General features: G+C 49.2%; 1 protein-coding gene across 1 annotated transcript; it reads left to right on the plus strand.

The window, feature by feature from the left end:
• The first annotated feature begins 3,473 nt into the window (after nt 1-3,473).
• Timm50 (translocase of inner mitochondrial membrane 50) lies at nt 3,474-11,519 on the plus strand. Its single transcript, XM_048440167.3, has 11 exons — nt 3,474-3,611; nt 4,450-4,600; nt 5,277-5,308; nt 5,505-5,526; nt 8,346-8,404; nt 8,498-8,617; nt 8,911-9,015; nt 9,097-9,195; nt 9,852-10,008; nt 10,310-10,416; nt 11,054-11,519. The coding sequence occupies exons 1-11, from the start codon at nt 3,504-3,506 to the stop codon at nt 11,153-11,155; spliced, it is 1,062 nt and encodes a 353-aa protein (XP_048296124.1). The 5' UTR covers nt 3,474-3,503; the 3' UTR covers nt 11,156-11,519.
• Nucleotides 11,520-14,288: the final 2,769 nt, after the last annotated feature.

The following is a 14,288-nucleotide window of genomic DNA, read 5'->3' on the forward strand; positions in this document are numbered from 1 at the left end:
TGCTTTGGTGGTAGGGGGACCCTCTATCTCAAAAAGTAAAAGAGCCGCATGGTGGTGGCTCATACCTTTAATCCCAGCACTAAGGAGGCAGATCTCTGAATTTGAGGCCAACACAACTCCAAAGCCACACAGAAACCGTCTTTAAAAAAAAAAAAAAAAAAAAAAAAAGGTAAAAGGAAAAGAGCAGGACATGGTGGTGCACATCTTTGATCCCAGAACTCAGGAGGCAAGTCTCTGTGATTTCAAGGCCATCCTGGTCTACATAGTGAGTTCCAGGACAGTCAGAGCTACATAGTAAGACCCTGGGTGTGGGGTGGAGACCACAGGACACAGCTTAGTGAAGAGTGCTTACAAAGTAGGTGTGACACTATGGGTTTAACCCCTGATATAAAAATTAAAACCTAATTATAAGAATGGAGTTTGGGGGGGCTGGAGAGATGGCTCAGTGGTTAAGAGCACTGACTGCTCTTCCAAAGGTCCTGAGTTCAATTCCCAGCAACCACATGGTGGCTCACAACCATCTGTAATGAGGTCTGGTGCCCTCTTCTGGCCTGTAGACATACACACAGAAAGAATATTGTATATATAATAAATAAATAAATATTTAAAAAAAAAAAAAAGAATGGAGTTTGGACTGTTCAAAACTTACTCGACCTATGGTGCAGCCCTGTGAAATGTGAGAGAACAAGATTCAGATCTGGGAAAAGAATCTTTCTGGCTGTTGGAGCCTGTGGTTGCAAAGTACTCTGATGACAGGTTGCTCCAGCCAGAAGAGCCACCAACTGACAGTCAAGATAGTACACCCAGAGCCAGCCAGATGGCTCAGATGGGAAAAATACTTTGCCACCAAATATGGTGGCCTGAATTGAGTTCAATCTTTTTTTTTTTTTCTTTATTTTTTTTGAGCAAGGTTTCTCTGTGTAGCCCTGGCTGTCCTGGAACTAGCTCTTGTAGGCCAGGCTGACCTTGAACTCACTGAGATCTGCCTACCTCTGCCACCACAGGGCTGGCTGTGGCTCTGAGTTCAATCTTGAGACTCCAAGAGGAAAGGGGATAACTGAGTCCTGCAGGTTGTCCTCTCACCTCCACAGGCATGCTGGGGGTCCTCTCCCTAAGTAAATAAACTTAAGATACAACACCTGGTCAGGAGACAGGGAATGCCAGACTGATCCCCAGGAAGTACCTTAGTGAAACTTGGGTGGAGTCCGGAGAGGGAAGGTGGGCCTACTATTGAGGTAATTTGTATCCAGTGTACAGCCCTCAAGTACCAGAAGCAATTGAAGGACATCCAGGAGTCTAACGGCAGAGATGAAACAATACTAACTTACACTGGATATGTAATTCAAATTATCCTGAGTTTTGTGATTGCCTTAAGACAGCTTGCCATATGACTGATAAAGTACATCCTGGGGCTGGCTAAGTGAAGATCTACTTTGTTCCCCAGGGACTCTTCCTTCCTCCTGTGCTGCCAGCACTTGACTACTGAGCTGTCTCCAGCCCTCTAGTCTTATTTTGAATGCTGAGAGCAGTGAGCCCAGGATTGCTCCTGCAACTCTGATAACTTAGGGACTGGAATGAGTACCCTAACAGAATTAGACTTTGTACCTTACTCCTTCCAATATTTGATAGGCCCAAGTTTTTGAGACAGGGTTTCTCTGTAGCTTTGGAGCCTGTCCTAGAATTAGCTCTTGTAGACCAGGCTGGCCTTAAACTCACAGAGATCCGCCTGCCTCTGCCTCACCGCCCAGCTTATAAAGACTTTTGTGAACCATATTATAAAATATTTCAGGGAGCTGGAGAGATGGCTCAGAGGTTAAGAGCATTCTGGCTGTTCCTCTAGAGGTCCTGAGTTCAGTTCCCAGCAACCACATAATGGCTTACAACCATCTGTAATGAGATCTGATGCCCTCTTTTGGAGTGCAGGCACACATGCACACAGAATACTGTATACATAATAAATCTTTCATAAAAAAATTTCAGAGCTGGGCGGTGGCGGTGCATGCCTTTAATCCCAGTACTCAGAAGGCAGAGGCAGGTGGATCTCTGTGAGTTCAAGGCCAGCCTGGTCTACAAGAACTAGTTCCAGGACAGGTTCCAAAGCTACAGAGAAACCCTGCCTTCAAAAACCAAAAAACAAAACAAAACAAAAATTCAGGTATTAAAGACATGCCATTTGGTCAGGGTATATGGTAGTACATACCTCATCCCCAGCCTGAGCTACATGAGACCCTGTCTCAAAAAGCAAACAAAAACAAAAAGCTGGCGAGATTTGTCTGTGGGTAAAGGCACTTGGACTCCTACAATGGAATAAGAGATTCCTGCAAGCTATCTGACCACCCCTACTAGGAAGGTGGCCCATATACCTTTAATCCCAGCACTAAGGGAGTAAGAGACAGGTGGATCTCTATGAGCTCTAGCCAGTCTAGTCCAGGCCAGCTAGGACTACACAGACCCTTATTCAAAATAAAACTAAATTTAAAAATTAAGATATTGATGTATTCTTAAAAAAGTAAAAATTAAGATATATAATGAAGACCTATGTCCTCTCCACACAGGTACAGTATGTAAGGCCAGTGAGAACTCACCAGGTCAAGGCAGTGTCCTAAGCACTGACTTTGGAGACATTTCCTTCAAGTCAACCAGGAGGGAGACAGCCTGAGTTCAAATGAACCAAATGACCCAAGTTTGATTTTCCAGAACCACATGATGGATGGAAGAGAAGCAACTCTTGAAAACTGTCTTCCGTCCTCCGCGCCCTACGGCACAAGGGCACACACAATCAAAACACACGTGTAATTTAGCAGAACCTCAATCCATTTCTTCCCACCCCAGAAATAACCATTTCTCTAAATTCTGTGTAACTTTCCTTTGCCCGTCTTTGTATTTTTTACTATCTTAGTACGTTGTGGTTTTGTTTTGTTTTAAGTTTAAATGTAAAAATCTGGCTTTTTAAAAACGACTTGAGAAACACTCATTGCGGCTTTCCTGTACCTCAAATTCACTGATTTCTTATTAAGCCTCGACCAGTCAGCATGCACTGTTCTGGGTGAATGAATCCGAATGAGTGGTAGGATTTCCAGTCCTTTCTAGAAACTCATGGTGGTAGGAGTAAAGAGGAATCTGAGGACGCAAGAGAACAAAAACACCGGTCCGGGTTTTGATCCACGTGAAAAAAAGTGAGGGCTGCCGATTCATCTCGCTTTTTGAGCCTCGGTCCATCTCTGACGATGAGAGGCGAACGCCTATTTCCGAGCGACTGGATGGTGGCGGTCCTTAAGGCACCAGGGGGCGTGGTGCCTGGTGACTGAATTCCGATTTAGTGCGCCCGAGGACAGTCTGAAGCGCAGTCAGCAAGAGAACGTCCAAGGCACTCCGCACACACCTTTGTGTCCCTCTCGGATTCCCGTCCACACGCCTTATCTCAGCGATTCCATTGGTCGCAGTCCCTGACAGGGGCGGGAGAGAGCGAGCAGGTGGGCGGGGCCTCTCAGCGTCAGCGCAAGATGGCGGCCTCGGCGGCGCTGTTCTCGCGCTTGCGGAGCGGGCTCCGGGTAGGCGCGCGGGGACTGTGCACGCGGCTGGCGACGCCGCCTCCCCGCACCCCAGAGCAGGTGAGCGGCACCGGGATCGGCGCCCATTTCGGGGATCCTCCCTAAGTCTTGGGTGTTATGGTCGCACCCCGGCGACTCTAGAGTACCGCACCTCAGGGTGCTGAATGGGACGGAGCCCGTGTTTTGGGATGCTCCCGTGCCTCCCGTGTGGACCACACTTGCTCCCCCGGGGCCGGAGTGTGGTGGTCTCAAGTGCATCCTCTGAAGCCCATGTCTTAGCCACGTGGGTGCTGGGCGAGGTCACCTGTTCCTGGTGTCAGTGAACACTCAGGTGATCCTCGACGGGGGAGGGGCCCGGGACGCCTTTGGGACATTTCGTTCGCATCGGTGGTGGTGAGCGAGGGAGTCTGGAGGGAGCCAGCTTGCCTTCCGTTTCGACCTAGCCATTCTGACCTCTAGGTTCATCATCACTTGCCGTTCCGTAAGCCTCGCCCCTCCTGCTTTCTTCTCTTGCCTACCCCTCCATCTCGGGCCCTGGTGTCCGAATGTCTTAACTCTCCCTCGTGTGCCCTCTGTCCCCGTAGTTTTGCTCTCCCCACCATCCCTTATTCTCCTTGCCCTATTCTTCCTGGCTCCAGCCCCAGCAGTCCTGTTGCTTCCAGGATCTTGGGCAATCCGGTTTGTCATCTCTTGAACCCCTGTGATCCTCTAAACAGTTTTGTTTTGACCCTCTGAGGGGACCAACCTTTCAACTTATTCGTCCAGGAACACAATTTTCTGGGGCTCTGTGGGTGTTCATTTCCTGGCCCTTGATCTTGAGTCTACTTGGACCAAATTAGAGGTCAGAGTATCCTGCAGTTTTTCTCTAGTTGACCTCGCCTTCTTCCCCTCCACTCAGGTTGCTGAGATCGCCAGTCGTGGAGGCTCGAAGGCCCAGGGGCCACAGCATCAGCCTGGCTCAGAAGGTCCCAGCTATGCCAAAAAAGTTGCTCTCTGGCTTGCTGGTTTGCTTGGGGCCGGTGGAACTGTCAGCATCGTCTATATTTTTGGTGAGAGACATAACCCTGGCTTGGTGGCCCCCAGATTTCTACTGTGAAACCTCCCCTTCTTTCCTCAAACTATGATCATCCCCTGGCTCCTACCTCAACAGAGCTATCAACTTCGATACTGACCTTGAAACATAACAAGTCCCCTTCTACCCCTTGTACCTAAAGTTCTATCCTCTAGTTGGTTCCTGTACCTAAATTCAGGAACTAGGGGACTATGGGACAGTAGGGCTGGCCCAGTGCCTGAAGCTATGTCTCATGTCTCTCCTTTTGCAGCAAAAGCTTAACCTTCCCTTGTGTGTGCATCTCAGCCTCAGACAACATTCTCTTTTTCTTTTCTTTATTTATTTCCTTTTTTTTTTGTTTTGTTTTTCAAGACAGGGTTTCTCTGTGTAATAGCCCTGGGAACTCCCTCTGTAGTCCAGGCTGGCCACAAAGTCACAGAGATCCACCTCCCAGGTGCTAGGATTAAAGGCTTGTGCCACCATGCCCAGCTAACCCACTTTCTCTCAAATATCTTGGACTCCTGGCCCCTCCAGCCTCTTCCTCCCTTGACCCAGGAGCTGTGCCTCTAGCAGTATTCTATCTGAGTGGGGAGTCCAAAGCCCTCATTCTCCTACACCTTCCAGACCCAGCAGGCTAGACTTCAGTTTCTCTCAACCATCTCTCTCCCTTGCAGGAAACAACCCTGTGGATGAAAATGGTACCAAGGTGAGGGGAGTAAGATCCAGAGGTCTAGAGCCTGTTCTAGCGGGTGGGCTGCTTGTGGTTGGTTTAGGCTCCTTTTAGTCTGAAGTGAGCCTCTCTCTCCCTCCCTGGGACCTTTGCCTACTCAGCCTGGACCCCCTTAAGTGGATGTACTGAGGTCCTATCTCTGTCATTTCAAATCTTTCTTTTTCTCTCCCAGATTCCTGATGAATTCGACAATGGTGAGTGAGTAAACACAGACTTGAATTCCCTGATGTCCGTCTCTGCTGTTGTTAGAGTGCTGTTCCCCTGTTCTGCACCCCAACCCCTCCTCCTTCCACGGAGGTGCAACAATTAGATGGCTTGGGGGAGGGACAGAACAAAAGCCCCTCAGCCCTGGAGCAGATGGTCAGGAACAGATGGGGGCAGGGAGCCTCAGTGCTCCCTCCCAGACACAAGGCTTCCTGGGCCTTAGATCTTAGCATCTGCAGCCCCTGACCTCTTATGATAGACTCTTTGTTTTTTTAAATCCTTATATTCAACCCATGCATCATTTCTGAAACAATGTCTCTCAGTGTCTGTGTCTCCCGCTTCTCCAAACACACCTCAGGTTCAGCAGAGTTTGGTAAGGAACATCTGGTAAGTTAGACAGTAGGGCAGTTGTGGATTTTAGCTGACCCTTCCTGAGAGAAGGTGAGGCTGGTGGGTCCAGAAAGCCCCTGTGTGAGGGAGGTGTGCAAGTGGCGTGTACGAGCACTGATTGTTTCGCTGGTTCACACCAGGCAGGTGAGTGAGTCTACTCTTTTAACTGGACCGATGTCAAATCCCTGCTTGTTTTGTTTTCTTATTTATTTGGTTTCGAGACAGGGTTTCTCTGTGTAGTCCTGGCTGTCCTGAACTCACTCTGTAGACCAGGTTAGCCTCACTCACAGAGATCCCTTGTCTCTGCCTTTCAAGTGCTAGGATTAAAGTTGTACCCCACCATCCCCTACTCCCCATTGGTTTAAGCAAGTTATTTAAATTGCCCAGGTAGACATGGGAGGTTGACATGCTTCACTGGTTTATAGTGGCTTCAACACTGAGACTCTTAAGAGGCAAGCTCAAAGATAGAGCTAAATTAGAAACACCACAGTAGGGTATTTCCATTGCAGTCAAATGTTCATTTGGCCAAGTGTTCACCTTGCCTGTTTTGATGCTGATGGTTTGTATTAGAACAACGGGTTCTGGGGTTGGAGGACTGGTCTAGGCAAGGGCTCTCCCTCTCATCTGTATCCCCAGCATGTTTTTATTTTATTTTATTTTTTTATTTTTTATTTTTTTCTTCAAGACGGGGTTTCTCTGTGTAGCCCTGGCTGTCCTGGAACTCGCTCTGTAGATCAGGCTGGCTTCAAACTTACAGATATCCTCCTGCCTCTGCCTCCTGAATGCTGGGATTAAAGGTGTGTGTCACCACCACCCAGCATGGTATTATTTTTAAATTATGTGTATGTATGTGTGTCTGTGAGGTGTCCTCCAAGGCTAAATAAGAGCTTTGGAGCCTTTGGGGCTGCAGTAACAGGTGTTTGTCGCCCTCCTGATGTGCCAGGGTCCCAGTTCAAGTGCACTGCAAGAGCAGTGGGGCCCCAGCTGCTGGGCAGCTCTCCAGCCTGATGACATTGACACACACCCCCTTCCTTTGTTTTTTTTGTTTTAGTTTTTTTTTTTTTTTTAGGATATAAACAGAGACTGTGCTTTTGTTTCCCGGCCACCCCAATAATCACACAGAAACTATGTTAATTACAATATTGTTTGGCCAATGTCTCAGGCATATTCCTAGCTAACTCTTTCATCTTAAATTAACTCATTTCTATTAGTCTATGAATTGCCAAGAGGCTGTCTTACCAGTAATGTTCTGTCTCCTAGGCTCCACCTACTCTCTGTGTGTCTCTGTTCGGATTTCCCGCCTGGCTTTACTCTGCTAAACTATTGGCTGAAATAGCTTTATTCATCAACCAATAAAACCAACACATATGTCGAAGGACATGCCAGATCAACAGGGTCTTACAAATTGCCTATTCTGACTTCAAGCTCACTGTGTAGTACTGGCTGCCCCTGAACTTGTAAATTCTCCTGCCTTAACCTTCCGAGTAGTGGGGATACAGGCCTGTGCTACTGCAACCCAGCCCTGTTTGCACTTCAGACTAGGTAGTTGTAGTCTGTTCAGTGCATTGTGAAATGTGTTAATAGTGTTCTGGGCATCTGCTCATAGACCCTAGATTATGACCATTAAAAATATCTCATGGCTGGGCAGTGGTGCCACTGGCCTTTAACCCCAGCACTCAGGAGGTAGAGGCAGGTGGATCTCTGAGTTCAAGGCCAGCCTGGTCTACAGAGTGAGTTCTAGGACAGCCAGGGCTACACAGAGAACCCTGTCTCAGAAAACGAAACAACACAAAATATCTCCATGAAACTTTAAATCCTAGCACTTGGGAGACAAAGGCAAGAGGCTCTCTTTAAGCTCAGGACCAGCCAGGGCTACATATTGAAACAATGTGCACACACAAATGTTAAAAACAAGAATTTCAGCATTTTCCAAATGTCTGTGCAGGAGGGCTTTGTGGTTTTTAATGTCTGATAGGTAGACATTCTGTTTTATACCTGGCGTGCTATGGAGATAGAAGTCTTCACAGTAAAGCTGGGCAGGAGCAATACCTGCCTGATGTGGTGGTGTTTGTTGTCTTCTACATTAGACAAAGCGTGTGTGTGTGCAAACTTGTTCAGGTCTAGTAGACTGTAAGTGTGCTTAGAACTGGGCTTGCTGATGCAGGCCAGTAATCTCGGTACTAGGGAAGTAGAGGCAGGGGGATCGGAAGTTCAAGACAAACCTGGGCCACATGAAGCTTATCTCGAAAGAAACAGTAACATACATATTCTTCCCTTAAAATTCTCCCTTTTGGGAGTTCTTTCCTACTTTTCCTTAAGAAATCTATGTTTGTTCTGCAAGTAAAGAAGTGATAAACTGACCTGTTTGGGAGGTGGAGCAGTGGCTTACTTTGAAATCCCTTTGTGCCTGGTGTTCTAGATCCAATTCTGGTTCAGCAGTTGCGCCGGACATACAAATATTTCAAAGATTACAGACAGGTGAGTGGGGGGTGGTATGCGTGCTGGTCTCAGCCCCCATTCCCCCATGTCCAGCTCTGTTTCTGAATGTTAGTGGCCCATTCTGTCCTGCAGATGATCATTGAGCCCACCAGCCCCTGCCTTCTCCCAGACCCTCTACGGGAACCTTACTATCAGCCACCCTATACACTGGTCCTGGAGCTCACCGGGGTCCTCCTGCATCCGGAGTGGTCGGTGTGTCCTGTGGAAGACAGCGGGTCGGATTCCACTTGGGAAGCTGGGTTGGGAGTGGTGGGGTCAGTCTCACTCTGCTGTGTTTCTTCTGCTGCCTTTGCGTCCTTTGGTACCTGCTTTAGGTTGTCAAAGATGAGTCTGCCTTGGCTCAGAGTAGATGTGCCATGTGAGTGAGGCCCAGCTACATGCCCCCACAGGCCCAGGAGCAGAGAGAAACCTGCTTAGGGACCCTCAGGCTGGGTCTTGACCATTGGAGCTTTCTGGTCTCAATGCTCCCCGTCCTCACTGTCTAGTTGGCCACCGGTTGGAGGTTTAAGAAGCGCCCAGGCATCGAGACCTTGTTCCAACAGCTTGCCCCTCTGTATGAAATCGTCATCTTCACGTCAGAGACTGGCATGGTGAGGCTCTGAGCCAGAAGTGACAGGTGGGTGAGACGCAGGGGCCTGGGACCCAGCCTCACCTTCCCTCCGTCCTTGCAGACTGCATTTCCACTCATTGATAGTGTGGACCCCCACGGCTTCATCTCCTACCGTCTGTTCCGGGACGCCACCAGATACATGGAAGGACACCATGTGAAGGTGCCATGTGGGGGTCACGGCGGGCCTCTGGGATGGATCTGGGGGTGATTATACTGCTGAAAGAACGGGGCCTTGCCCCTTCTGATGTCAGTGCTTGCCTTCTGCTTGGGTGAGGGGTAGGGCCACAAACTTTGTTTTGGGAGCTGTAGATGGCTTCTAAGAGGCTGTGCTCGGGACTGTCCCAGAATCCCTTCCTTCCACCAGCCGTGCATCTAAACACGCTGAGGCCCCTAGTAACTGTGTATTGTTAGGTCCACCAGCCATGCATCTAAATGCGCCGACCAGGCCCTAGTAACTGTGTATTGTTAGGTTCTCTCCTGTATCGGTGACTCAAGGGTTTGTGTTATTGCATGGCAGAACTCAGACTTTGACAAGGGCCTTTCTAATTCCTGGGTTGTAATTGGTCTAGTTGTAGCCTGTCACAGACTTGGGGAGACATTGAACCCACCAGAACCCATGTTCTCTCCAGACCCCTGGCTTAGGTGTTCATGTGACCAGCTCCCCAGTTTCCCAGAAGCCTGAGGTCACCTACCATAGCCTGTATTCAGGAGACTTGCAAGCCATGCCAACCCCAAGTGTATGATGCTGTGTCTGTCCCTCTGCAATTGGCAGGAGGGAGGGCCCTAGTGACCCTGACCTGTCACACCTACTTCCAGGACATCTCCTGTCTGAATCGCGACCCAGCCCGAGTAGTAGTCGTGGACTGCAAGAAAGAGGCCTTCCGGCTACAACCCTTCAATGGTGTTGCCCTGCGGCCCTGGGATGGCAACTCTGATGACCGGGTCCTGCTGGACCTATCTGCCTTCCTCAAGAGTGAGACTGACCCCTGGTGTCCTATCCAGAACCCTTGACCCTGCAAACAATGGCAGACACTTGCTTCTGGCTTGTCCTTAGTGTCAAACCGAGCTATCAGGGTGGAGGAGACCTGAGTATCCTGGAGTCTTCTGGACCTTTCTGGAATACCCAGATATTCCTCTTAGGCTATTTGGGCATGATTGGAGCAGCCCTCTCAGCGCATGGGACAGTGCGGACAGCATTCCAGGGCATGCTGACCCTCACTCTGGGTCGTGCTGAGCCTAACTAACCAGTACCCCTTTACCTGTTGTGCCTACAGCCATTGCACTGAACCAAGTGGAGGATGTCCGGACTGTACTGGAGCACTATGCCCTAGAGGATGATCCACTGGAGGCATTCAAACAACGGCAGAGCCGGCTCGAGCAGGTTAGTCTCCAATCCCCACCGGTCACTTTTGAGACCCCCCAAAAGAGGGGGGTGCCCTGGAGCTGCCTCTGTCCGCTGGATGCCGTATGAACTTGAGCACTGTCTTGACTGGGCTCAGCCTCGGACCCGGGCTCACACAGCTTGTCCTGCAGGGCTGTTCTAATGGTTTTACAGCCTGGGCCAGAGCAAGAGACAGGAAATAGTCGGCGCTTGAGATAAGTCCTCCATGGCCTTTCGTGGTGGACTGTGGTTTAGAGCTAGTCCACAAGGATGTGCGCTTGCTTGGCTTCAGAGTCCGGGGAAAGAGTGTTTCATTGGCTTTGGTTTTGAGACGCTATCTCATATATAGTCAGGCTGGCCTTAAACTCTCAGTGCTCCTGCCTCAGTCTTCTGAATGCTGGGTTTACAGGTGTAGTTTCACCACGTCTGACAGTGTTGGCTGGTAACATTTGACTTTTCAATTGTTTTTCACTGTGCTAGGGATAGAAAAGTACCTCTTGCATGCTAGTCCTGCACCCCTGGGGCTTGGAACTGCTCTTACCAGGGTCCAATGTTCTATATTGGGCCCAAGTCTAAAGGAAGGCAGGCTTCTGTATCGATGCTGACTCCTGTCTTTTTTTCTGTCCCCCAACCCCAGGAGGAGCAGCAGCGCCTGGCCGAGCTCTCCAAATCCAACAAGCAGAGCCTCTTCTTCGGCTCACTCACCAGCCGCCTGTGGCCTCGTTCCAAGCAGCCCTGACTGCTAGACCTCCTCAGACTCAGTGTCTGGGCCTCAGGCCCCAGTCCTCACAGAGCAAGGCTTGGACAGCCACGTGTCCAATAAAGTGCATCCCAGACGCCACAATGCCTGTGTCCAGAGAGTCCAGATGGGGCGTTGGGGTGAGGTCCGGGACTCGGGTCATCATCCACAATGACTGACTGCCACCTCCAGGCATAGCGAGTGCCTTGTTGATTCGGGGCTTGTGCCAGCCTGAGAAGCTGAAGGCCTGAATTTCTGCCGTGCCATGTCTTCCCATTCACTGTATGAGCTGCAAAGAAAGCATCTCTCTGGCTCTGGAGTCCTTGTGTGCTATGGAAATAAAGAGAAGTGTGGCTCTGGAGAACCAGAAGCAGCCGCTTGGCCTAGCCGCTGCCAGTGGCTCCTTGGGAAGGTGGTCCTGGAGCTGCTTGATCTCCACAGGTCATAGAAGCCAGAAGCAGGATCACTTTTTTCTTTTTCTTTGTTTTGAATACGAGGTCTCACTGTTTAGACCTGGCTGGTATTGATCTCAGATCTGCCTGCCGCTGCTTCCAGGTGCTGAGATTAAAGGTGTTCACCATTATGCCCCCTCCCATTTTTTCTTCTTTTGGAGGCTGGTTCTTATTACATAGCTGAGGCTAGCCTAGAATTCCTAGGCTTAAACAGTTGTCTTGAATAACTGGGACTGGAGGTATGTGCCACTGTTCCCTGCTAGAAATCGGAATTTAAACAGAACAAAACAAAAAACCCTTATTAGATTTCCCTAGTTTTATTTTTTATTATCTCAGTGGTACTAGAGCTGGAACGTACAGCCTGATACCTGCCAAGCAGGCCCTCAACTAGTGAGCCCTATCATAACCCAGATCGTGTGGTGTGTGTGTGTGTGTGTGTGTGTGTGTGTGTGTGTGTGTGTGTGTAGAAGACAACCTGGGAATCTGTTCTATCATGTGGGTCTTGGAGATGAAACTCTAGTCAGCACTGAGTGACAAGTTCTTTTACCCTGCTGAGCTGTTGTGTTTTTTTTTTTTTTTAAGATTTACTTATTTATTGCGTATACAGAGTTCTGCTTTCACGCATGCCTGCAGGCCAGAGGAGAGTATTAGATCTCATTATAGATGGTTGTGAGCCACTGAGTAGGTGCTGGGAATTGAACTCAGGTCCCCTGGAAGAGCAGCCAGTGCTCTTAACTTTCGAACCACCTCTCCAGCCCATATTTTTTGCTTTCTTTTGTGGGATTTTGGCTTCTTGCTTTGATGCAGGGTCATCTGTAGTTTTGGAGTGGCTATGTAGCCAAGGATGACCTTGAACTCCTGATCTCCCTTGCACGTGAGTGCCAAGAGTACAGCTGTGCACCACCATGCCCAGTCCACGCCATGCTAAGCAAGCACCCTACAGTGAGCGGCACCCCCAGCCTCTTCATTTTAACCACCGTGTGAGCCCACTGGCTTCTGCTTTAAACAGCACAGCTGTGTGGTGTATAGTGCATGAGTTCCAGCTCTGGGTGCAGACCCAAGCTCACTCATTTCTTGGCTGGCTGTGGTTCCAAACAAGTTACTTAGCCTCTCTGGAAATCAGTTTCAGCATCTATAAACTCATATTTTTGAGCTGGGCCATGGTGGTGTCTTTAATCTCAGCTCTTGGGAGGCAAAGGCAGGTGGATCTCTGAGTTTCAGGCCAGCCTGATCCACAAAATGAGTTCCAGGGCAGCCAGGGCTACCCAGAGAGGCCCTGTCTCTAGAAAGAAAAATTTATTTTTGATTGTTGATTGTGTGCAAGTGCACACATGTGCACATGCACCCGTGGAGACCAGAAGTGTACATCCACGCCCTTGGAGCTGGGCTTCACAAGCAGTTGAAAGCTGCCCAGCATGGTGCTGGGAACTGAATTTGGGACCTCTGGAAGAGCAGTGTATACTCTTGACTGCTGATTGATCTGTATAGTTCTGCTACTTGTTCTTTTTTCTCTTATGTATGAGGGTTTTGTCGCTGCCCCATGTACTTAGAGTGCTCATGGAAGCCAGAGGGACATTGAGTCCCCTGAGGTTCCGAGCTGCCTTGTGAGTGCTGGTCTCTTGGTGAGGCAGCCAGTGTTCGTAACTGCTGACCGTCTCCCCAGCTCACCAATAATAGCTCTTACCAAATTGATAGGCCCTCATGTAGTGACCACACAAGCCTTAGGCAAGGTGCCTCTGTCTTAGTTTGTTCCTGTCTAAAGTAGGATGAAGTATCCGTTTTGTCTCTTACCCAGGCTCTCTGCTCCAGCCAGTGTCTATATTGTCCTAGTTCTGATAATAATGATGCTTTCATGAATTTGAAACCATGGACCAGATTAGATGCTGCACTGTGGCTGTTTAAAATGTCCTTGTTGGTGGCATAGAAGGAAGGGTTGGTGTAGTGCCACAGGGCTGTAATTTCAGCACTTAAGATTCACACGTGGGAGAATAGCCGTCTGAAGCAAGACTGGTCATGTGGCAAGACTCAGAGAATTATAGTTCACAGCAGAATTCCCAGCTTGGGGAACTGGGCAGTAAAGAGGAGACCCTATCACGGCCTGAAGACTTCCCTCTGGTTTTCCTAAGACAGGGTTTCACTCTGGAACTTACTATGTAGCCCAAACTGGATACCACCTCACAGAGAACAGCCGGCCACTGCCTCCAGATGTGGTTAAAGGTGTGTACTGCCACATCTGGCTAAGATTCCCTGTTTTAAGGAATGCTTGTTTTTGCATCCGGAGCCCTGAGTCGGAGGCTCAGTCTGAAGGAACAGTGGTGGGACAGAGCTTAACAAAGTGGTGTGAGAGACAGGGTCCTGGGTTGGATGGGTTGTCATGGAGGGAACTTGCCAGTGTGTTTACTTGCTGGGGGACACACACATTTTGTTTCACAGAACCCTTTGATGAGAGCATTGTTTTGAGGGACTCTTGCTGTGTAGCTCCAGCTGGTTTTAACCTTGAGTGATCTTTCTCTTGAGTACTGGGATTACAGCCAGGTGTAGCACACCCCTTTAGAATGGACTTTAAATGTGAATTGAGTCTGTTCCCTGCAGCATAAGGAAGAAGTGTGTTTGCTCCGATGCCCTGGAGATTGAGGCTCTGGTACTTTGGGTGCTGCCTGCTTCAGCATCCAGTGGGTCCA

This window comes from Myodes glareolus, chromosome 1 (genome assembly GCF_982192425.1).
Source record: "Myodes glareolus chromosome 1, mMyoGla1.1, whole genome shotgun sequence".
NCBI classification, from domain to species: Eukaryota; Metazoa; Chordata; class Mammalia; order Rodentia; family Cricetidae; genus Myodes; species Myodes glareolus.

Excerpts from the sequence above, each read along its gene's own strand:
- Timm50 (XM_048440167.3), top strand. The coding sequence starts at position 3,504 with ATGGCGGCCTCGGCGGCGCTGTTCTCGCGCTTGCGGAGCGGGCTCCGG. Across the intron at positions 3,612-4,449 it reads CTCCCCGCACCCCAGAGCAG|GTTGCTGAGATCGCCAGTCG; the intron begins GTGAGCGGCACC and ends CCCTCCACTCAG. Across the intron at positions 4,601-5,276 it reads CAGCATCGTCTATATTTTTG|GAAACAACCCTGTGGATGAA; the intron begins GTGAGAGACATA and ends TCTCCCTTGCAG.